The sequence below is a fragment of the Tachysurus vachellii genome, chromosome 17, assembly GCF_030014155.1.
Source record: "Tachysurus vachellii isolate PV-2020 chromosome 17, HZAU_Pvac_v1, whole genome shotgun sequence".
NCBI classification, from domain to species: Eukaryota; Metazoa; Chordata; class Actinopteri; order Siluriformes; family Bagridae; genus Tachysurus; species Tachysurus vachellii.
Genome location: NC_083476.1, coordinates 21,368,926 through 21,393,741, shown reverse-complemented (window position 1 = coordinate 21,393,741; position 24,816 = coordinate 21,368,926). Strand labels below are relative to the sequence as shown.

General features: G+C 41.4%; 1 protein-coding gene across 4 annotated transcripts in view; it reads right to left on the bottom strand.

Moving 5' to 3' along the window:
* The window catches only part of sgcd (sarcoglycan, delta (dystrophin-associated glycoprotein)), a 173,553-nt gene that overhangs the window by 3,867 nt on the left and 144,870 nt on the right, over positions 1-24,816 (bottom strand). For all 4 annotated transcript variants that reach the window (XM_060891604.1, XM_060891605.1, XM_060891606.1 and 1 more), the window contains exons 6-7: positions 12,558-12,630; positions 2,681-2,804 (exon numbers count right to left, since the gene is read on the bottom strand). In XM_060891604.1, the coding sequence (XP_060747587.1) occupies positions 2,681-2,804; positions 12,558-12,630 (197 nt within the window). The remainder of the gene's footprint in view (positions 1-2,680; positions 2,805-12,557; positions 12,631-24,816) is intronic.

Sequence of the window (24,816 nt, the reverse complement as noted above, 5' to 3'; positions counted from 1 at the left end):
GCATAAATCGTTTAAAAATACGCACGCTAGCGCCGATGTCGTAGTACACAGATTACACAAAAACGACACGTTACTGTATGTCTCCTGTCCGGTGGCACGGAGTCACGTCTCACAGACACCCGAGCAGTCGTCTATCAAGCAGGAAACACGTCCTGTCTGTCTGTAGAGCAACGTTATGGATGCTATGGACCAGACCAGAAAGGAAAACCATCTGATGAAATGATCATCACAAACAGAGCAGACAAAACTCTCAGCTCGACCGTATCACCGTCTCTCTCTCTCCCTCTCTCTCTCTATCTCTCTCTCTCTCGCACCAGACTCCAGAGAGCGTTACGGTGGCCGCTAGAGGAAGCGTCAGGATATAAAAAAGGTAAAAGGAGTCATTACTGACAGCCTGAGGGAAACATTTCTATCAAATGACCTGGAACACTTTTTAAGCAGTGGTCTCAGCTGAGTCTCCAGACATCTGCTACAGAGCAAAGCTGAGCGGCGAGGCAAAGCTGGAGGGCTTTTTCCTTTTTTTTTAGGACTAATTGTATCGGGACCTCTGAGGGACTGCAGAGCAGACGAGGTATCTGGATTCTGGCAGTGAAAAGTGAGAACTGCTGTAATGCTGAAGAAAGAACTAGAAATTTTATATTATGGTAAGGAATAAGATATGATGGAGGAATACGGAGACTGTTACACTGTTACTGTGGAAGTCATTACACTGTTACTACAGCTATCTATTGTACGTGTACATAAGGCACACTGTTACTGTGGAAGTCATTACACTGTTATTGTACGTGTACATAAGACACACTGTTACTGTGGAAGTCATTACACTGTTATTGTACGTGTACATAAGACACACTGTTACTGTGGAAGTCATTACACTGTTATTGTACGTGTACATAAGACACACTGTTACTGTGGAAGTCATTACACTGTTATTGTACGTGTACATAAGACACACTGTTACTGTGGAAGTCATTACACTGTTATTGTACGTGTACATAAGACACACTGTTACTGTGGAAGTCATTACACTGTTATTGTACATGTACATAAGACACACTGTTACTGTGGAAGTCATTACACTGTTATTGTACGTGTACATAAGACACACTGTTACTGTGGAAGTCATTACACTGTTATTGTACGTGTACATAAGACACACTGTTACTGTGGAAGTCATTACACTGTTATTGTACGTGTACATAAGACACACTGTTACTGTGGAAGTCATTACACTGCTATTGTACGTGTACATAAGACACACTGTTACTGTGGACGTCATTACACTGTTATTGTACGTGTACATAAGACACACTGTTACTGTGGAGGTCATTACACTGTTATTGTACGTGTACATAAGACACACTGTTACTGTGGAGGTCATTACACTGTTATTGTACGTGTACATAAGACACACTGTTACTGTGGACGTCATTACACTGTTATTGTACGTGTACATAAGACACACTGTTACTGTGGAGGTCATTACACTGTTATTGTACGTGTACATAAGACACACTGTTACTGTGGAAGTCATTACACTGTTATTGTACGTGTACATAAGACACACTGTTACTGTGGACGTCATTACACTGTTATTGTACGTGTACATAAGACACACTGTTACTGTGGAGGTCATTACACTGTTATTGTACGTGTACATAAGACACACTGTTACTGTGGACGTCATTACACTGTTATTGTACGTGTACATAAGACACACTGTTACTGTGGAGGTCATTACACTGTTATTGTACGTGTACATAAGACACACTGTTACTGTGGAGGTCATTACACTGTTATTGTACGTGTACATAAGACGGTTTTACGTTATAACGGCTATAAATGAACATTCCTTCACTGAACTCTCTTTGACCTCCCGTGACGTTTTCTGTTACATGTAATTAACATGAAAATCCATCATCAAACCTGATTTCGGTGTATTTTATTCTTGGAACTGAGAAATGTAACATGTCCGTCATCTTGTCTTCAGCTTCATCTTGTCTTCACTGACACTGGACACTCCGTCCGTAAGCGCGGTGTATTATTCGAACAGGAAATGCGACCGTATGTTTCGTTCTGTTAAACGTCGCTACTTTTACTTTCTACGCTTATTATCAGGATTAAACGACACTTTGAGGGACCCGTTACTATGGAAACGGTTCCGTATACGAACGATCGCAATGATATAAACCGCATGATTAAGGCTAGCTACTTACAGCCATGTTCAGTCAGAGCTACTGGTTCATCATCACAACCTTTCTTGACGGTTTCACCTCCAGAACCTGGAGAACACGGAGGTCTATAATTGCTCTTCGTAGCCCACAGGATTTGTTGTAATTATTCATAAATTCTGTGAACATATGGTGATAATCTTGCAGTTTCTAAGACTCCGCAAGAACAAATGTGCTTCTTACGAGGTTATCAGCTCCCTCCAAATGTTGGGTCGTGGATTATCTCCTGTAATTGCCATTGATGTATGGCAGCCTGAGCGTGGAGCTCAGGGCTCCGAGCAAGCCGAGGCAGCATATGGGATCTAGAGCCGCGCTCGTCTGGATACCAAGCGGAGGCAGATGGGGATGTCAGAAATGTGAAGAGGATCAACTTGTTCAAGGTGTTGTGGTTTCAGCAAGGAGTTTGTGTGTGTGTGTGTGTGTGTGTGTGTGTAGTGAAGACATTTTACCTCTCCGTCTTTTGACTCCAGACGCAGGTCGCTTCGGCAGGTGGCTTGGATGTCCCCGGCTTCGGCTTGAATCTGCACACCTTTAGGAGCCTCCATGTACAGGGAACGTGTTGGAGATTCCAAACTGTGGAGCAAACACACACGAGTCATGAACAAAACTGAGTCATGAACAAAACCGAGTCGTGAACAAAACCGAGTCATGAACAAAACCGAGTCATGAATAAAAACGAGGCATGAACAAAACTAAGTCATGAACAAATCCGAGTCATGAACAAAACTGAGTCATGAACAAAACCATGTCATGAACAAAACTGAGTCATGAACAAAACTGAGTCATGAACAAAACTGAGTCATGAACAAAACCGAGTCATGAATAAAAATGAGGCATGAACAAAACTAAGTCATGAACAAATCCGAGTCATGAACAAAACTGAGTCATGAACAAAACCGTGTCATGAACAAAACTGAGTCATGAACATAACTGAGTCATGAACAAAACTGAGTCATGAACAAAACCGTGTCATGAACAAAACCGTGTCGTGAACAAAACTGAGTCATGAACAAAACTGAGTCATGAACATAACTGAGTCATGAACAAAACCGATTCTTGAACAAAACTGAGTCATGAACAAAACTGAGTCATGAACATAACTGAGTCATGAACAAAACTGAGTCATGAACAAAACTGAGTCATGAACATAACTGAGTCATGAACAAAACTGATTCATGAACAAAACTGAGTCATGAACATAACTGAGTCATGAACAAAACCAATTCTTGAACAAAACAGTGAATAGGGTCAACATCACACCTTTAAATAGCTGATCGTTAACTTTGCTTTGAAATATTTCTAAATTCTAAATTCGGTTTAGTTCCCACTTTAGATGGAATTATAGAGAAAATCTGCACGTAATCGAAGGCTAATGATAATAAACGCATCAAATGTTTTGTCGTTTAATAAACGATGCGTCTAATCGTATGACGGGTTTCTGTTCCAACTCATTTTATAACAAACTCGCAACCAGAAAATTATTCCTTTGTTTAAACCGATTGAAAACGTGGAAATTGAAAAAAAAAAGAATTTGTTATTATTTGTTTATTATTTGTATTATTTACAATAGAACAGATTTGTCCTTGTTGTTTTTCTTTCTTTCTTTTTTCTTTTTCTTTTTTTTTTTTAAGAAAAGAGAACTGAAATAAAAACAGAAAGCGCTGAGTGCTCAGAAAGCACATCCATTTGTCTTACATGCCAAAGAGCTGAAATGAATCGTGCTGTGCATCTTAACAAAAAAAAAAAAGAAGGAAGGAAAGAAAAGAAGTCATTTGCGAGTGCGTGAGAAAGCTCGCTGCAGCCGGACAGATCCCAGGAGACCGTATCATTAACCGGCACTTTTTATGTACAGTAACTGAAGATTTCTCCTGTTAGTCTGAGAACGTGAGATTTCCTGTAATTGCACCTGGAACCACGAACGTGTTTCAGCAGGAGAAGCTTTAAAATCCTGCAGTGTGTGTAGAGAAGGAGACGAAGGTCCGAGTAATATTGAGACTCGCTTCGAACATGATGTTCTCTCTTCCTTCATACCTGACATCAGGAAGCAGAAGGTGTGCATCATTTATCATCGCCATAGTAACACCTCCTTTCTAGGGACGCTCCACGTCATCGGATCACCGAAAGGTTTTAAAAAAAAAGTCTTCTATCGTGAAGAAAATATGATCCGTGATATGATCCAGGTTTCTCACGTCAGTGTCAGTGACGTAATAAATGGCTCCAAAGTGTGACGAGATCCGCTTCATGATTGCTATAGGAACAGCTCATTTGTAGGGACGAAATGTTCGTACGTATACTGGACGCTTTACATCTAATAATCTAATAAAAAAAAGGAAAAAAAAAGTCTTGATTAGAGAAGAACGTCTGATCCGTGATATGATCGAAGCTGGATATGAAGATTTCTGGAGACGTTTGTGGAAGGAAGAGTCTCCAGTGTCAGTGGAAAGGTCAGCGATGTCATTCCACAGCATTCGATGTAGCGAGAAATGGCTTCATAGCATAACGTGACACAATGTGAGCCTCTACTGGGGAAAATAATCCACTTCCTGGTCCGCATCTTCATCCCCGTGTGGATTATTTTCCAGTAACTACGTCAGTAGTTTAATAATAATGACATAAAGCTGCTAACGTAAACGAGATCGAGGAGCGTTAGCCGTCGTTAAAAAGCTGCGCTAAGCAAAGACGATCCTGATAGAGTTTCTAATTAATAATGAATCATCTCATATCTCTGAACATACAGTAGATCTGGAGTGAGTGATGTAGTGAGGAACTGCTTTACCACATAAAAGAAAAAAAAACACACATTGTTTAAAGGGGGGGCACGGTGGCTTAGTGGTTAGCACGTTCGCCTCACACCTCCAGGGTTGGGGGTTCGATTCCTGCCTCCACCTTGTGTGTGTGGAGTTTGCATGTTCTCCCCGTGCCTCGGGGGTTTCCTCCGGGTACTCCGGTTTCCTCCCCCGGTCCAAAGACATGCATGGTAGGTTGATTGGCATCTCTGGAAAATTGTCCGTAGTGTGTGATTGTGTGAGTGAATGAGAGTGTGTGTGTGTGCCCTGTGATGGGTTGGCACTCCGTCCAGGGTGTATCCTGCCTTGATGCCCGATGACACCTGAGATAGGCACAGGCTCCCCGTGACCCGAGGTAGTTCGGATAAGCAGTAGAAGATGAGTGAGTGAGTGAGTGACATTCTTTAAAGCTAAGAAAGAAGTGTTTCCCAGCAACGAAGAAAGTAGGGTTCTATGACAACGGATTGTTTCTAGAAGATGACAATAAAAAAAATTATTAAAAAAGTTTACACGAGATAAAACACGGAGCATTAAAGTGTAACTTCTTGTTTGTGCAAGAATTTGATTAGAACGTGACGACGCAGCTAATGAGCCATTCATCAGGGAAGATTAGCATTGTTTTAGATAAATGAAAGCGTGGTGTGAGGCTTTAAATCGCCAAAGAGAAATGAAGAGAAAAAAAACTATAAAATAATAAATGTAATAACAAACAGCATGCTTTTGGACTGAGGAGTAAATAAACTCATTACATGGAGAGCTTTTACTCAGTGATACAGTACATCTGCTAAAGTGCTAAGTGGGTGTAAAATTAGCATCGCTAGTCTGATCTGACATGAAAGCAGCCTTGATGATCTGAAATATCCGGCGCTCGTCCTGTTGAACTTCAAACGCTGTGATGTTTTATCTGCTGGATCCTGATGTTCAGGCGGAGGTGAAGGAATGTTCTACAGAGAGCATGATTACAGGGGTCTCGTGGGGATAGTGTGGGAAGATGATGATGAAGGGATATGACATTAATAATGAACAGAAATCATATTGATCCCTTTTTCACGGAGGAGAACAGAGAATGGAAACGACGTGATTCGCACCGTGGTGGTCGACACGGCGGCGGGAAAAACAAATCACAATTCCGGTCGTTCAGTTTTGTTATTTAATGTATTTAACTTGTGCTTGTGGGTGACTTAGTGGTTAGCACGTTCACCTCACACGTCCAGGGTTGTGGGTTCGATTCCCACCTCCGCCTTGTGTGTGTGGAGTTTGCATGTTTTCCCCGTGCCTCGGGGATTTCCTCTGGGTACTCCGGTTTCCTCCCCCGGTCCAAAGACATGCATGGTAGGTTGATTGGCATCTCTGGAATATTGTCCGTAGTGTGTGATTGTGTGAGTGAATGAGAGTGTGTGTGTGCCCTGTGATGGGTTGGCACTCCGTCCAGGGTGTATCCTGCCTTGATGCCCAATGACGCCTGAGATGAGTGAGAGTGAGTGAGAACTTGTGCTTGTTTAGCAAAAAGTAACACCAAGGTGACAATGATGATGATGATGAAGGCCAGCACTAATTCATCTCATCAGGTTTGGTGAAAGAATTGTTTCCTGAATAATTTTGTTTAAAATAATAGAGTGAAGCACGGTGGTGGGAGCATCACAACGTCTGCCTCTCTGATTAAGATCTATCTAAATGCTTGTGAAGTCAAACCTAACGCTCATTAGATATCGTGTCCTCCTGAGTGGGAGGAACTAATGACTGCAAACGTTAGCAATTAAAGAAGACGAGGCACAGACGTCCTTCCAGATCCTTCCCTAAGATCAAAGGTGATTCACACTGAGAGACAGAGAGAGAGAAAAAGATAAAGATATATATAGAGAGATATATAGATAGAGAGAGGGAGAGAGATAAAGATAGCTAGAGAGATAGAGAGAGAGAGAGAGCGAGAGACACCACCTTACACATTGTGTAAATTTATGTGCATTTTTATAGGCTGTGCATTTTATTTTGTCCTTCACAATGTTCACAATGCCTCCTAATGATTGCTATCTGCGTTGCCTGAGATTTGAAATTGCCACATTGCTACATCTATTTGTTTACGCGCTGTTATCTAGTCAGCAATGCCCGGCGTTATCCCTCCCGCCGAGCGGAATACGGCAGTATTAGTCACGCCGAGTGGAGAACGAGAACGAGCGCGAGAACGAGAACACTCATCATAGAGACACACAAAATGCCAAGGTGACAGACTTTACTCTGAGTTTATTTACTTGAAGTCAAACTTCTCGACGATGAACTAATCCTGTTCCTCAGGTAGCACGTTCCGTCGTGTCATTGTGGCCAGGACGTGATTACTCCAGCCGGCGTTTGTGCCAAGATAATGAAAGGACCCCAGGGTGAGCCTGACCTGCACATGGCACACGATGTTCACACAATTACTCTCATAAATACAGCCTGGACGGGCTCGCGCCAGACAGAGCCGAAACATTTTCAAGTGGAAACGGAGCGACGACCCTGACCCCAGGCCACCTGGGGCTGCTTCCACAACTCCTGCAGATCTGTAGCATGGCTTTTAATGATTACAAATCACCTTCTGCCTTCGGGCTGCGGAAAAATAGGAAGCGGCAGTAAAGATAAGAGATGAGCTCATCCCCACTACCTCACATCCTCATTCTACAACCAAACACCTTCCTTTACTTTTAACACAGTGAAGTCTCTATCTATCTATCTATCTATCTATCTATCTATCTATCTATCTATCTATCTCTGTCTGTCTGTCTGTCTGTCTGTCTGTCTGTCCACCCGTCTGTCTGTCTAAGTTCAAGTCAAGTCAAGAAGCTTTTATTGTCATTTCAACCATATATAGCTGCAGTGAAATGGGACAACATTTCTCCAGGACACAGTGTAAACAAATAATACGACATTACACAAAACACAATACACAAAAGACAATACACAAAAGCAGTGCCGACCAGTGTACATACTGTATGTCCAAACAATATTACGTGTGCAGAAATACTGGAATTAACACATTAGTATTATAGCAGCAGTTACATAAGGTATTGTAAAGTATCAGCAATCGACTGAAACGTGAGACAGCATGTGAGACAGCGTGTGAGACAGCATGTAAGACAGCATGTGAGACAGCGTGTGAGACAGCATGTGAGACAGCGTGTGAGACAGCATGTAAGACAGCGTGTGAGACAGAGTGTAAGACAGCATGTGAGACAGCGTGTGAGACAGCATGTGAGACAGCGTGTGAGACAGCGTGTGAGACAGCATGTAAGACAGCATGTGAGACAGAGTGTAAGACAGCGTGTGAGACAGCGTGTGAGACAGAGTGTAAGACAGCGTGTGAGACAGCGTGTGAGACAGCATGTGAGACAGCGTGTGAGACAGCATGTAAGACAGCATGTGAGACAGAGTGTAAGACAGCGTGTGAGACAGCGTGTGAGACAGCATGTGAGACAGCATGTGAGACAGCGTGTGAGACAGCATGTGAGACAGCGTGTGAGACAGCGTGTGAGACAGCATGTGAGACAGCGTGTGAGACAGCGTGTGAGACAGCATGTGAGACAGCGTGTGAGACAGCGTGTGAGACAGCATGTGAGACAGCGTGTGAGACAGCATGTGAGACAGAGTGTAAGACAGCATGTGAGACAGCGTGTGAGACAGCGTGTGAGACAGCATGTGAGACAGCGTGTGAGACAGCGTGTGAGACAGCATGTGAGACAGCATGTGTAAAGAGCAAAAAAAACAGTGTAAAACAGCATGTAAACTTTTTGATATGATGGTTCTGTAGACATGGATGTAATTATTGTGTATTTGCTCAGAATGCTCTCAATGGTCCCTCTGTAGAACGTAGTCTGGGATTTTCTCAGCCTTCGTAAGAAGTAGAGGCGATGTGCGGTCGATGTTCAGCTGAGAGTGGTCGCTTTATCAATATTCAGAGACAGGTTGTTGGCTCTGGGGGGGAACGGTGGCTTAGTGGTTAGCACGTTCGCCTCACACCTCCAGGGTTGGGGGTTCGATTCCCGCCTCCACCTTGTGTGTGTGGAGTTTGCATGTTATCCCCGTGCCTCGGGGGTTTCCTCCGGGTACTCCGGTTTCCTCCCTCGGTCCAAAGACATGCATGGTAGGTCTATCTGTCCGTCTGTCTGTCTGTCCGTCTGTATTAGAACGAAGCAGAAAACGTTCCATAAAGTCACCTGTCAGAGTTTTTAATCTTCTTTGTTGTTTTTTTCTTTTTCTTCTGCGTTTTGTGAACGCTTGAACAGAATCTCTGTCAGGTGAAATTACTTGAGGGTAAGAGCTGATATTCCGCCGCGCTTCAGAGACAGAAACAATAATTATGGAAGAAAATGTGAAAATGTCATCGGTCAGAACGTTTTATTCGTTTTCTAAAAAAAATTCTTAAATATAGATGATGACATATGTTACATGGCTCATCACACACACACACACACACACACACACACACAAATAACTTTCTGCAGGATCAGCTTAGTCATGTCCACTTGTCCGTCTATGATGAAGCGTTTTTATCCTTGTGGGTGTGGCCTCTTCTGGGATGAGTCCGCCCCCATTGTCAGGGCTCATGAGAGAGATATTGAATTTCAATTAAATACAAAACTGGTCCTTGATTATCTCTTTAAGGATGCGATTTGAGACGCTTTAAGACTACTTTGTCTAGTCAGTTACAGATACAGTATCACACGATGCTCTACTGCCCCTGCTGGTCACGTCAGTATCGACGCTGACGTATCATTTCTGCTGATGTGTACAGTACAATCCAGAAAACCTCAGGATACGGACCACAGCAGTGTTGCATAATGTTTCTTGGTAGTTAAAGGCGAGTTTAATCCAGGTTTAAGACTCAGGAATCAGCTCTAGTGCAATGATGACGGTTCCTTCGTACAAGGCGTTAGAAGCGATGACTCTGAAACTAGAAAAGCTGATAAGCGAGATTGTGTGTGTGTGTGTGTGTGTGTGTGTGTGTGTGTGTACAAAAAGATAAACCCCCCATAGGCCATTTATTGCTCATTATTATCCTGCATTCAGCAGCATATCTGACCCGGCTTGCTAGCATTCTCCCTCTTGCTCAGCTTTTGGCACGGAGCTTCTCATGTTTGTTTAGTTAATGAGAATCCCCTTTAATTAGATTTTGATGAGCATCCGGACATCGATCAGGGAGCGAACGGTGTCTGTCCAAGAACAGGAGGTGCCAGCGTACATGGCCATCGATCTTCCTCTTTTTCTCACAGCTTTTTTTCCCCCTCAGATCTACAGCCTGAACCAACAAGGTTGCAGTCCGTGTAGCGCTGCTATAGAAGGGGTGCCAATAGTTTCTTAAAACTATCCTGTTCTTAAAGTGTATGATGGGTAGAATGAAAAAACAGACACCTCTAGCTGTATACGGCGATGCGCGGCTCTGTCGTCCTGACGGATTCTTTCTGTAGAAAGTATATCAGAGGAGTCGTACCGTGATGTTCGTACTGTGATGTTTGTATCATGATGTTTGTACCGTGATGTTCGTACCGTGATGTTTGTACCATGATGTTTGTACCGTGAGCTGAGTAAATAAGAAATAAAACAGGAAGGGATACGGAGTTACAGATAAAACAAATAAACAGTGACGAACAGGTCGGTTTGATCTTTTTCCACCGTGAAGTTACTTAGTTTTCAATGATTTCATTATTGCTTTTACACCACTGCATTTTGCCCACAGCTGGATTTTTATTTTTTTAATTTATTAAAGAATGACGGCTCACTTATTATCCATCTGTTAGCTGCTGTTAGCAATTACACAGCATCAGCATCAGACCTTCAGAACAAAACAAACAAAATACACACACACACACACACACACACACAACAGAAAATAAAAGTGTTACAGGAAAAAAAAACTCCACTTCATTACAAATTGTTTTTTTCTTTGTTGCATTTATTTTTAGTGATTTTTTTTAATACTCATTATTACTACATTATTATGTGTTCTATTATGCGTTAGATCAAAAAAAGTATTATTTCTTTATATAAAATATATTTCTTCTATTACCATCTTTAATCAGACAGAATGTATAGATTTTCTTGTAAAGGCTCTCATCCTCTTCATCCTCTTCATCCTCTTCATCCTAAATGCTTCCTGATTCTTTTTATCATAATATAGAAACTCGTGCTTAGATCAAAGAGCTTGTTTTTTTTATATATATACGAGGTCCGGATTCTACTAGAGGACACTTGGGTTGTTTGTCTTTGGTTTATACAAATAGAAGCTCTTACGTTAAAAAAAAGAAAGGAAAAAGAATATCTGAATTGTTTCATCTTTCTAAAGAGCGAGGCTTTATCGAAATGATCCGTAATCTGTTTTTAGACGAAGACACGCTAAAAGCTCAGAGGGTTGAAACATCTGAAAATGTCACGCGTTCTTGCAACCTGTAATCGTTCACCTCGGTGGGGAAAATCGCTACGGTTGGCCATGGTTTCGTCTTCAGGAACACAATCTGAGATTTCATAACTGTACTTCTGTAGGAGGACTGAAACAAAAATGCTGAATATGAAGAAAATAAACAAAAATTCCTCACTGATAGAACTTTAGATGTGATCCCACATACTGATGGCCTTCTTTACTCTATTATTGTGTACACAAGCAACTATCAAAGGGACTAAGTCATCATCTGATCTGATCTCATGCTACACGTGTAGTTAGCACTGTAGCTAACCGTCTGGGTCTGAAGGATAATCCACCGGGGTGCAGTGAGGAAGTTGAGCTACCTAAAATGAGGCGTCTCCTTTACCTCACACCTAGAAAGCACAGAGTTCTCCTAAATTGCTATTACAGAACAACGTTAGCTTGTTTTTTTTTTGCTAATATTATTTGCATATAATGCAATGCTAAGACTAACTAATTTGCTAAGACAAATTTTAGTTCATTTACATTAAAGTCGTTTAAACAGAAGTCTATTTTATATATAAAAGTTATACAAAAAAAAGTCATATAAACGTTTTGCTAACCTTAATTTTATGTATATATATTAAATAATTCTGACTAGACTCCGGTTTCCTCCCCCGGTCCAAAGACATGTATGGTAGGTTGATTGGCATCTCTGGAAAATTGTGTGTGAGTGCGTGAGTGAATGAGAGTGTGTGTGTGTGCCCTGTGATGGGTTGGCACTCCGTCCAGGGTGTATCCTGCCTTGATGCCCGATGATGCCTGAGATAGGCACAGGCTCCCCGTGACCCGAGGTAGTTCGGATAAGCGGTAGAAGATGAGTGAGTGAGTGAGAATTCTAACTAGGTTGACTAGCATAGACTTATGTGGCTAATCAAAACAGGCTTGGCAGGAAGTCGTGGCCTAATAATCAAGATTCTGACTTATTTCCCGACTACTTCATTTTAATTGAAGTCACATTTCTCAGCTCTTTTCTCCACCCCAGATATCTGTTTAGTTGCTCTGAATCCATGCCAAATCCTAACGCTAGCCTTGTAGCTGTTTATCAGCTGATTAGCGCTCGCCTTTGGTTCACCGGTTTGTACGTGTGAATGGAATTAAAAGTCTTACCGAAGCTCTTTGAAGGGCTCTGCTCTGACGTGTGGCGTCTCCACCGAGTTACTGAACACTGCACCTTCTGCTCCTGAAAGCAAAAAGCAGAACGTATTAGCTGCGCTTGACCAACATGCTAAAATCAATAGACATAATCTCAGGAGCTACAGAATCGACTGACCAGCGCACGGTAAAACGATAACCTCGTGCGTACGGTGCTCTGACTCTGCCGGCAGTTCGGCGTTACTGCGGGAACCCGGATCGATGAGAGATCACCGGTGTGATACAGTCCACGCTCCTCTGTGAGATCGGCCCGTTATAAGAAGCCTTTTTTAGTTTGTCTACCACGAACGTCAAGCTGTTTTTTTTTGTTGTTTTTTAACGAATCACACAATCGGGTTGTAGCTTGTACATTTATTTATTTATTTATTTAACCATTTTGTGAGCTGCAAAAAAAAATTCAATTAGAGTTCCAAAACTGCTGATGCAGAGGTTTCCTTTAGGGATGCTCTTAAATTATACCACAGTCCGAAAACAAACCAAAAATGCTAAGCTTGCTCAGGAGGGACAGTTCTATATTTTTAGAGGAACAACAGATCCAGGTTTATCAGGACGTTTGCTCTCCAGATGCAGAATGAGAGAGCTCGAATAACCGAGGGACGAAGGACGATTTTAAAATGGAGGAAGATCCCAACACGCTCATAAAACTCGGGTGTCTCTTGTGTGGAACTTTTATACAAGAAAGATTAACAAAGATTAGTAAAGTGTGAGTAGATCATCTCTAAAAAAAAAAAGGAGCGGTTCTATCACTTCACTCGCTTCATATATGCTCTTAACAATGAATGGTTCTGTGTCATTGTGTACAGGTCGAAGAGGAACCTTTCACATCAGCGGAAGGTTTCTATTGCAAATAATGGAACAGGGATCTGTAGAAAGGATTAAAATATTCTTTATGGCACTAAGATAAAAGTTCTTAAAAGTATCGATTACTGAAAGGTTCTTTGGGGAAACAGTAACTGTGGAGGCTTCATGGTTAGCACGTTCGCCTCACACCTCCAGGGTCGGGGTTCGATTCCCGCCTCCGCCTTGTGTGTGTGGAGTTTGCATGTTCTCCCCGTGCCTCGGGGGTTTCCTCCGGGTACTCCGGTTTCCTCCACCGGTCCAAAGACATGCATGGTAGGCTGATTGGCATCTCTGGAAAATTGTCCGTAGTGTGTGATTGTGTGAGTGAATGAGAGTGTGTGTGTGTGTGTGCCCTGTGATGGGTTGGCACTCCGTCCAGGGTGTATCCTGCCTTGATGCCCGATGACGCCTGAGATAGGCACAGGCTCCCCGTGACCCGAGGTAGTTCGGATAAGCGGTAGAAGATGAATGAATGAATGAATATAGTAAATATTTGAAACAGACTCAGAAGCAGAATTAGCGAACGTTGACGTATCTCCGTGGTGTACGAAGCTCGGAAGCAGCCTCGCCGTTTCGTGAACATAATCCATGTTTTGCTTCTGGCTGTATCATGCAACCTCAGGTGTGGATTATTTTCAAGGAAAAAATCCTTTCAGAACTTTCACAGTCTGGGTCTCTCTGTCTTCTCACATAAAATAAATAAATAAATAAAATCATGTGCATCCGTTATATCTGATACAGTTTAACAGAGACCTTCATTTTTCTCTGCTCCTGTTTCTATGTAGCAGTAAAAGAGCTAATCTGTAGCTGTGCTGCACCAGCACAATCTTCACACATCACTCTCTCACACACACACACACACACACACACACACATCTGTGTGCTACAGTCACAGTTCAGAGATGCTAATCGTCGCCTCAGGGAATGAATAAAATGAATAAAGTGAACTTGTGTGCATTGCAGCATGGCCCGGGAAACAGCATTATAGCCGAAGAGGAAGTTAGAAACGGAGCGAAGCGGCTTAAAAGAATTCGACAAATGCTTTACTGCGAGACAGGAAGTGATGACGGTTCTAACGCGTTCCTACATTCACACATCTACAACTTGCCTTATGGGTTCTAATCAACTTTTCCATGAATTTTTCATCATGCTTTATAACACTCCCATCATTTCTCTCCATCACACTTTTATTTCAGCTCACCAGCGGCTCGATAAACCACCTGTGGAAGCTCTAATAAATCATTTCTGCCTCCGCTGTTAAAAAGCACACACCGTGAATGACTTCTTGTTGTGTTTCTCAAACAAATTCAATAAGCACTTCTTTCAAACGATACACCCCCACCCCCACCAACGTGGACGCGATAAACGTCCATAAACAGATGAATGTGTGATCGATAAAGCTATTTTTTTTGTTTGTTTGTTTAACTTGAACATGGCAAACTCCCCAGAAACGATCTGGTCAATGCGTTCTCGTAACGGCGCCCGTGACCCTTTCCCTGTTCATGGTCTTCACTCTCGATCGGTCGGCTGAGTTATGGCCCGTGGAGTCGGATCCATCACCGGAGTTACAGGACCTCATAAACATTCACCTAATGCCTTTTTTCTGGAGGCTGAAACACTGCACCTACTACAGGACACCGATGAATTAACGATGCCATTTCCGCTCTGTGGAACACTGTTTATCTTGGTTGATGAGCCCTAATTGTAGCTTCGTGATGTATTTTTTATCTTCGGCAGGCTGCTGAACAGAATACACAGAATTAATATTTATATGTTAAATGTATTAATGTGCCACCAGAGTGCAAGATTTAATTCTGCTTGTAGGCTACTTGTCAGTTCCTCATGTGCTCACCATGCATTTTTGGGTTCCTAACAAGTTCTCCAGCATGTTTCTCCTCAAATACAAGCTCCTTTCTCAGACTTTGACGTTATTTAGCAGACGCCCAGAGCGACTAAATTTTTTTTCTCATTTTTATACAACTAGCAATTGAGGGTTAAGGGCCTTGCTCAGGGGCCCAGCAGTGGGAACCTGGTGGACGTCGGAATCGAACTCACAACCTTCCGATTGGTCACCCAACACCTTAACCACTAGGCTACCACGTCCCACATGACCCTAGGTGTAAATCAGTGTGTGAATGGGATCCTGTGTATGTGAAGCTATAAGTGAGATGGTTTTAATGTTGTTAATATGACCTTTAGTCAAAACAGATCTAATCTATTACAGCTAGATGTTTGTTTGTCCAAGTTCAAGCGACGTTTTGAATAAAGAACTCTGTTATACCAGCACTGCTTGACTGGTCCCACCATCTCTCAGGGTAAGAGGTAGGTATACATAAAACTTGTCTCTTTTCTGGCACCAAGGTGGTGGAATGAACTTTTTCCGAATCTTAATTTTGATCTTAATCTCAATCAGCGATACTTTACCACAGCACGCTGATCGATAAGATGGAGTGAGAAGAGGAAAAAAAGTCCTGCTAAGAATAATAAATAATCATCTTCTATTGTTCAAGTCATACTGTATAAGTGCTAATTGCACCCGAGTTCTTTTCAGAACCTTATTTTTTTTTTTTTTCTTTTTCAAAGCCCCAAATAATTCTTAGCACAACATCTTGTTCCATTAGATTAATACCAAAGACCGCGTGTCATCCATTAGCTGCTGTATGCGGCGCTGTGTTCGGCGCTCTGCACTGCAGGTGGCCAAATGAGTGGAAATTGCAGCTATCTGTCAGAAGCCAGCAGCGTGTAATTTCAGGCTAAAATCACACCAACTTGTGGCCAGCTTCCCAGAGGGCTTTTTACTGTGCAAGTGACTCTTTGTTTCCTGGCTGGATGAGTGATCCAGTGTGGAAGAGTGCCGCTGTATGGCACGATCTACTGGGTATTTACATGAGGTCAATGGTGCATGTACTCCAGTGAAGTGCTTAAAAAAGACTGCTAAGTGCCCAAGTCCACCCCAAAGGGCATTAGCAAGTGGAGAGCCAAAATGGTGGCCTGCTGAGAGGCTTTATTAGGGTGAATGAGATGACGGTGTAGAGATGAAGAGACGCGAGTGTGTTATATTCTTCGGCTGGAGACATTTTCTCCAGTAACAACAGAACAATTTGGTTCGCATGAAACATACATAAGCAAATGCATTTCAATAGTAAACTGTTGTATTCGTCACTGATTCGTCATCTGTTCTTGACGTACAATCTTTTAATGCTACACAATGTAATTAGCGATGTAGCTATATAAGTGTGCGTTTGAAGATGTCTGATGAGAAACTGGACAGAAAAACCTTTCCAAAACAAAGACCCGTATAAAAATAAACGAGGCGTCTCCTTTCCCTTACACCTTGAAAACTTCTGCTAATTTGCTAACATGACCTAACTACATTAGCCTGCTTTCTTTGCTAATAACAGCTTAGACTAGCATCATTGTCATTGATTCGCTAACTTAAGTCTAATTCTAGCTAACAGTAAATTTCAGTGAATTGCAGGATGTTTATGCTCCAGACGATTTTATTAGCAAATGATGAAAATAAAAATGAGCAGATACGCAGTGTAGATAGCACTATAGCGATCCGCGTGTATCTCCTATACCTCTCTAGAACTCGCAAAATTCTTTTCATTTGTTAACATTACTGACCCTAACTACATTAGCCTGCTTTCCTGCTAATATTATTTGCTAGTAATACAGTGCTGAGACTAGCAACGATTCCGGTGTGCTAACAGGCGGCAAAACAAATTCTGGCTAACAGTTACTATATATTAAATATCGAGCACTTACAGGATGTTTCTTATGTCTGATTCTTCATTAGATCAGATTAGATTTATAGACGGTTTGTTGTTTTCAGGCTAAATTTTACATATGCTACTTTTAATGATCGTTTCTGTGCATGTCTACTTTCACTTACGGTTAATTCGTCAGCGGATTTTCCTCCTCAGAGTTTAGCACAATTCTCTGTCTCTCTTATACACACACATACACACACACACACCCAGTAGAAACTGAACAGAACCTTCCAGATAACATCTTCAGCAGCAATGAGGCTATTTGTCACACTAACAGTGATCATGAAACGCTCTTCAGTTTGCAAGTGAGTTTGTCTTCAGGAAGTGTCTCGCTCATGGCTGCAGCCGGTGTCGTTACTGTGAGTGAACGTAATTTCTCGATCGTAGCCTACGAGTGTCATTGATTTGACCTTTGGAAGAATCTCTGGCTCCGATCAGCTTTAATGATGCCATCTTTACAATGTTTTCCACTCGAGCGCTGTAAAGGCCAGGCTTCCTTAAGCTACTTCGGATAATTTGCGACTGGGGAATCTGCTGTAGGTTTGTGTAGGACTCCAGTGAATTTACTTTCCCTCAGTCGTGTCTGTGCTGTAAATCTGCCGCTAAATAAGAGGGCTACTGGTTCAGCAACCGTATAAAAAAAACTCCACAAAGGACTCGTTGATGTTGTTTGTTTTTAAAAACCTGCTGTTTATTTCTCACTTCACGATTTTGTTGGCTACGTTTCGTATAAAGGTAAAAAAAAACAGCGTGGTGCTGCTGGAGAATCGAACCTGGCAACATAGCTGGTGCTTGAGATATTTATTTTAGTGCTCTGGGAGTCTCTGAGGAGATGTGCACAGGTAAAGCCACATTTTAAACATAACTCACTGACTTTTATAGACTCTTTATCATGTTCTCACTGTGGTCACCTGACAGGAAGCCAATGGTCACTCGGAATGCCGGATTTCCAATTCAGCCTCCACCAAATTGAGAAAGCTGGTGACTTTATTTCTTCCTTAAGGAAAAATCTCATTGTGAAGTTACATAAATCACACAAATCTGTTACAGATCAGATCTCCAGCGAGTTTATCACAGAAGGATGTTATAAGGAGACTGTAGATTATGGCTCTTTAATACGTATCTAAAAATACAGTTGCAATCTTAACCTTTAACCTCAGATATAATTCCAAATGTATTAAAAAAGGTGTTCAAGCTTTCAAACTTTCAAAAAAGTTCAGCTCTGTGGTTCTGCACCCGAGCAGGTTCTGTTATCTTTCACAGCTTTATCGTCTTTTTTTGCTCTTTTTAAGTTTGTCGTTTAGTCGACCGGCCGTTTGTTCGTCCGTATCAGACCTGCTCTAATGTTTCAGTGTGACGTATTTCCCCCTCGCTACGGCTCACACTTCTGTGATGTTCTGTGTTTTGTCTCCTGACTCTATCTACAGAGCCGCTTTTGTTCGGTGTTGTTCAGCTACGTCCTGGTTTTCACCTGATACGAAGCCGAAACCTGTTCGCTTTCTCATCGGGTGACTGTTGCTAAGCAACAAGCCGTAACATTGTAACAGCGAATCGTTTCACACCGTACAGGTTCGTCACCGTGATGTGGAGTTTATACTGTAAAAGAACAGAATTTCAGCCCACTTCTATGTCACACATGTAATACGTTCCTCTACCTGGGGTAAAAGTGGGGGGTAAAAACAGGGTTTAGAAAGACGACTTATTATATCAATAATTTAATAAATATTTGAGTGCAAGCCAAAAAAGCTGTTAATATCACAGCAGCCTCAATATTATCAGGTCTGGTCTGAATTAGCTCACACTTGCACCACAGCCGGTCAACAGGATGTAACTGAAACGAATCAATGAGCTTTAATTATCATTAGTGTAAAAAAAATAATAAAAAAAGTTGTTAATATTGTTTCCATGTGAGACCTCCTGAGTGCAAGAGAGAGGCGAGAGAGAGGAGGAGGACGTGTGAACATCCTTCAGCTTATTTCTCAACTTCCCCTGTTACAGGCCATTTTAATTACCACAGTGGTACATCGCTTTGCATTCCCTCCATTTCACAAATTTCATTATCCTCCTCAACTGTCTTGTGGTGTAATTGATTATACTGTCTCTGCTCAGCCATCCTGAAGTATCCGCAGCCCACACACACACACACACACACACACACACACACACACACACACACACAAACACATGCACACACCATTGAATACACATCACCTTTATCTCTATGCTGTTATTTTCCAGATTTGTTCAGGTTTTGTATTAACGTCTTTCTCACTCTGCTCGACTACATCCTAAAGCTATAAGCTAACATAAGCTAGAAGAAAAAACACTCATATAACCTTAATTTTTATTATTTTATCCTTTCATATTCATGTTCTTGCTAAAGATGGGGCAAAAACAAAGCTTGGGCCAAAGTATTAGATCTTGTCAGTGCTTCTGGTGAGGGAAGCTAGTGGAGTTAGCTTGCGATGCTAATCCGCTAAGAAAGCTAGAACAAAGTCAAACTTTAGTTGTCAAACAATAATCAAAACAAATTCCAAGAATTTTTTCTTTAGAATACAATCGAATCATCCGTAAATCGTATTATTCAAAAGAAAATCCGTAAATTCTAATTTTCGCAAATATCACAGGGCATGAGCAACCAGAAAAACAAGAAAAGACTTTTATTTTGGCATGCTCAACTGACCTTAATGCTGTGATGATGCTGAAGGTTAGTAGATTTTTCACAAATATTGAAAAATAAAGGTCATTTCTGAGTCATGCTTAATTCGTTTTGTCACATCAGGTGGTAAAACCGTGAAATCCACGTTATAAAAAAGGTATTGTCATGATAATAAAGCTGATTTATTTATTTATTATGTCGCTTTGTAGAAGCCAACATTCTGTTTTCCTATTTCAGCTTAGACAAAAATTTATAAAATTTAGCCTAGGGCTTTCGAGCCACATGCACCAAATTCGGATATGTTGTAGTCCCTGGTCTGAAGTTTGTTGCTCTTACTTTTCTAAGCGATCCGAGTACCGGTACTTCCGGTACCGGGTCTCAAAATGGCCTTTTTTTCCCATAGACTCCCATTATAAACTTTGGAGGTTTATAACTCAGCAAACTTTCGAACTATCTACACCAAACTCGTCCAGCTCCTTTAGGGTGATACTCTGAACAAACTTTTAAATAGGTGTACCGACTGGCCTTCCGGTTGTCCCGCAGCCCCGCCCCCAAAATAGGCAAAATCAAAAAACCTTTTACAACATGGACATGTGACATATCAAAACACTCACAACAATGAGGGGAACTGCCTCACAGGTATTCTGATGATGTCACGTGAAAATAAAAAATTTTGCACAACATTGGCATGTGATATATCAAAACACTCAGCACAATGAGGGGAACTGCTTCGCGGGTATTCTGATGATGTCACGTGAAAATCAAAAATTAGCACAACATGAACATGTGACATATCAAAACACTCAGCACAATGAGGGGAACTTCCTCAGGAGTATTTGGATGACGTCACATGCTCGTCTCCACTTGCTTCCAAATGTTTTGGCACCCTATCTTTCTGTCTACTTGCCTCCAAAAGAAACACTGACCCTTATGTCCACTAGCCTCCAAAAAGCACCAACCTTTGCGAATACTTGCCTCGTCAAAGCCAACATCAAAGTTTGTCGCGACGAACTTTACAAATGTAGTTTTAATTATTTTTAAACTACATATCAGCATGATTTTAAGCACAAACATTGATCTGGGTGTCAAAGTTTTAACAGAAAAGTCATGTGGTGCAACCAGAATAAAAAGTGGATTTAACCAAATTTAATTTTCATGTAAAACTGCATAATTAGATAACAGCTATAACGACACCAGCTTAAGTAAGGCAGTCGATTTTTTGTTTGTTTTTTGTATATTTATGCAAAATTGCCTGTGTATGTGTGCAACTATGAAACATTTCAACTTTTTTAACATTTACGTTTCCAGCATTTAGCAGACGCCTTTAATCAGAGCGACTTACGTTTTAGATCATTTTATACAACTGATCAATTGAGGGTTAAGGACCTTGCTCAGGAGCCCAGCGGTGGCGTCTTTGTGGACGTGGGAATTGAACTCACAACCTTACGATTGGTAATCCAAACAATCCAGGTAATTTATACAGCTTTTCTGTGACGCTAAATATCTTTATATAAGTATAAAATCACTCATTGGCGTGTGGTTTGCGCCACACGACACTTTCTCCGTGGTGGAAAAAAACAAATGGAGCAGTCATCCTGGCGAAGCTGCTGTTCTTGTCTTCATAATAAATTTGATAATGCTTAAATGTGGCACTATTAAGAGAACAGTGTGCTCAAAGCTTAATACATCATTGAACTTGAGTACACATGCTAATTGCTTTGCCCTCTTTAAGCACAGATTGTTAAAATTAATGGAGAATAGAATTCTGTGCTGTAGTCTAACAGGGCGCAGTCTTCTCCCCCCACAGTGCCTCGTACACCCACACGTCTTATTTCAGCCAATCTCCGCAAATTTAATCCGTGATGCTGCGTGCGCCGTCGTTTCTTTTAACCATGTTACAATGGTAGCTAATCAATGTCTTCAAACAGGAAGTAGTTTGGGAAAGTGATTCCCTGCTTATCCCTAACAGGTTCTCTGAGGATATATGCAGAAATGTAATTGGGGAAAAAAGCGATGTCCTTTTTATGAGGACGGTGGGTCTCACGAGGACGTGACTAAACTCTAATTCAGACGGCTAAATAGTTTTCCGCTGCTTATTATTTTCTTTTCTCTTACGGCGTCGTGTCCGGGGTTCTGGCCCACTTTTTTCTCATTTCTCTGCCACAAAAATAAAGTCTTCTGGGCTTTACGTCTTGGAGATGTTTAATATTAAAGAAAAGACCTTCTTCTACCTCGTGTTTATAGACCACTTTGGTGTTTACGTTCACATCCTGGTTGCAAAAAACCTGACTAGTGTAGAAACGTGACGTGACACAACTCAGGTAACAAACTGTTTTGATGTTAGATAAAAACATTCTCCATTTATTATTATGGATTAGTGCTACAAGACCAGGATCTTATAGAGATACTCTTTCAAATGGTGTAACTGGAAGATCCTTAAGGCATGACGTCCTGTCAGATGCTAAATGATGTGAAGCAGTGGACTAGCCCGCATGAATTCCAAATGTTGTTTCATATTGTATGGAATATTTTTTACAATTACAACATCAAGGATTTGTAAGCTTGTTATGGATATGTTAGCTAGCTAAATGTCATCATTATACCAGGCTAAATCCTCATCTAGAGCATGACGTAGCTACGCAGTGCTATTTATCTTGTTAAAATTGACATTTTAGGCGAGATATTTTGCTTCATTAGCATAAATGAACAAAAATAAATAAATAAAAAGGAACGTTAACTAACTAGCATGCTAAGCATGTTAAACTCTTTGTTAGCGCACCAGCCTCACTGATTTGATCGTTAACATATCTGTTTAGCTTAGATCAAATCAGCCCAGTGAAAAGAAAGCTCATCATACAAACAATTATCCATCTTGTCTAGCAGAGCTTTTGGTTTAGAAAGTTGTCTGATGCGTTAGCTTACAGTAAAACGATTATGTTTATGAACACTTTACCTATCTAGAAAGGCAGTGATGTTAGCGATTAAACTTCCTGCTAAGCCTGGCTTAATTAATGCTTAAAATAATGTGTTACTGCTCTGGAACGCAGTCAGGTTCTGTTTTTCTCAGCTGAAATTTTTTTTCTGTCTCCCGTGAGCAGAGATTCGGAGACCGGTACGGTCACAGCTTCTCATCTGATGAAGCAATATTGATCTTGAAAGAGCTGCAAAACACCTTCTCCATCTGTGCCATGTTGAGACATATGTACAAGAATGAGGAGAGGGAAAAAAAAACCAACAACTGAGATTGAAGAACATGATAGAAAGCGAGTGCCTGTGTGCACTATTGATTCAGTTACAGCACAACCACAGACCATAGATTACGTTTTTATCTTTATAACTAATAAAGTCTATAAAAAAAACAAAGCTCAAAGCTGTCAATTTATCATTTAATTAAAAAGTGCTTCTGTGTAAAATGACAGTGTTGGGACTTACTGAACTATGATATAAATAAATTCATTCACTCATTATCTACCGCTTATCCAAACTACCTCGGGTCACGGTTAGCCTGTGACTATCTCAGGCGTCATCTATCTCAGGCATAAAGGTAGGATACACCCTGGACGGAGTGCCAACCCATCACAGGGCACACACACACTCTCATTCACTCACACAATCACACACTATGGACAATTTTCCAGAGATGCCAATCAACCTACCATGCATGACTTTGGACCGGGGGAGGAAACCGGAGTACCCGGAGGAAACCCCCGAGGCACGGGGAGAACATGCAAACTCCACACACACAAGGAGTAGGCGGGAATCAAACCCCCAACCCTGGAGGTGTGAGGCGAACGTGATAACCTCTAAGCCACTGTGCCCCTCCATAAATAAATTTGCTTTGCTTTATTATTACTGTTGAAACGACTGATTTAGACATTTGAAGACTCCATTAGAGGAAACTCGTCTGTCACGTGTGATTTTTATTCGATGTTCTTACATATCTTACTTGTAACGTCTGGAGGGTTTTATTTTTTAACAGCTTCACCTCAGACTGATCTCATCTCATTCCATTAGGCTTCGTGTACGTGGTACGATACGGCGTTAAACATTATGGTTGAACGTATCGATTGATGCTGCTAGTTAGATATCATCTGGAAGGTAATAGTTAGGAGGAAAAGAACGGTTCCGGTCGAAGAGGCTTATTTTGAGTTTTTATCATCGTATTTAAAGCGATGTATTGTTCACAGGAAAGTTCTATTTAGACACAGGACATGAATCACCTCTAAAAATGCCTATAAAAGCCCTGCTGCCTTGTAATGCACACTGTGAAAACCATCAATAAACCCTTTGGTTGAATGCTTGGCTCAGGAACATGCAGTGCGGTCATGAAAAGGTGGAATTGCAGCCATTATTACTCTGTGCATAAACTATCATCAGAGCGGGGGCTTGAAGGAGGGGCAGTGGTCAAGGCCAGGGTACAAATAGGATGTCAGCAACCTGTCAGTGAACAGCAGTGAATTCTGATCCTACGAGGAAAATGGAATAAACAAGAAAGGAGTGAGATGTTGGAATTTGAGGTTCATGTTGAATGAAGCATGGTCTGATGTAAAACAAAGGAAACTTCTGTTATTGGATGATTTGCTAATTGCTAAAGCGTCAGAAGCTTGCGTGCTGATTAAACCAGTAAGCCTGTAGTATCAGGGATTTCTTTACTGGAGTGTTCGCTTTATAGAATCCCACTTAAATCACAAAATGACGCTTTCTATTTCCAGTGTACACTCATTTTACACCACCACGGGAAAACAAATATATCAGTTACACGGCTACAGACAAAATAGGCAACAGAACGATAAAGAATTAGCAATATGAACTCTTCCTCTTGGTTTGCAGGCATTTACATTCCAATCTGTTGTATTAGTGCCCTTATCAGGACAGTCTACCAAAGACATTCATGTTCTTTTCTTTCCTTTTCTTTAGTTTATACTTGGTCAATTCCGATCCC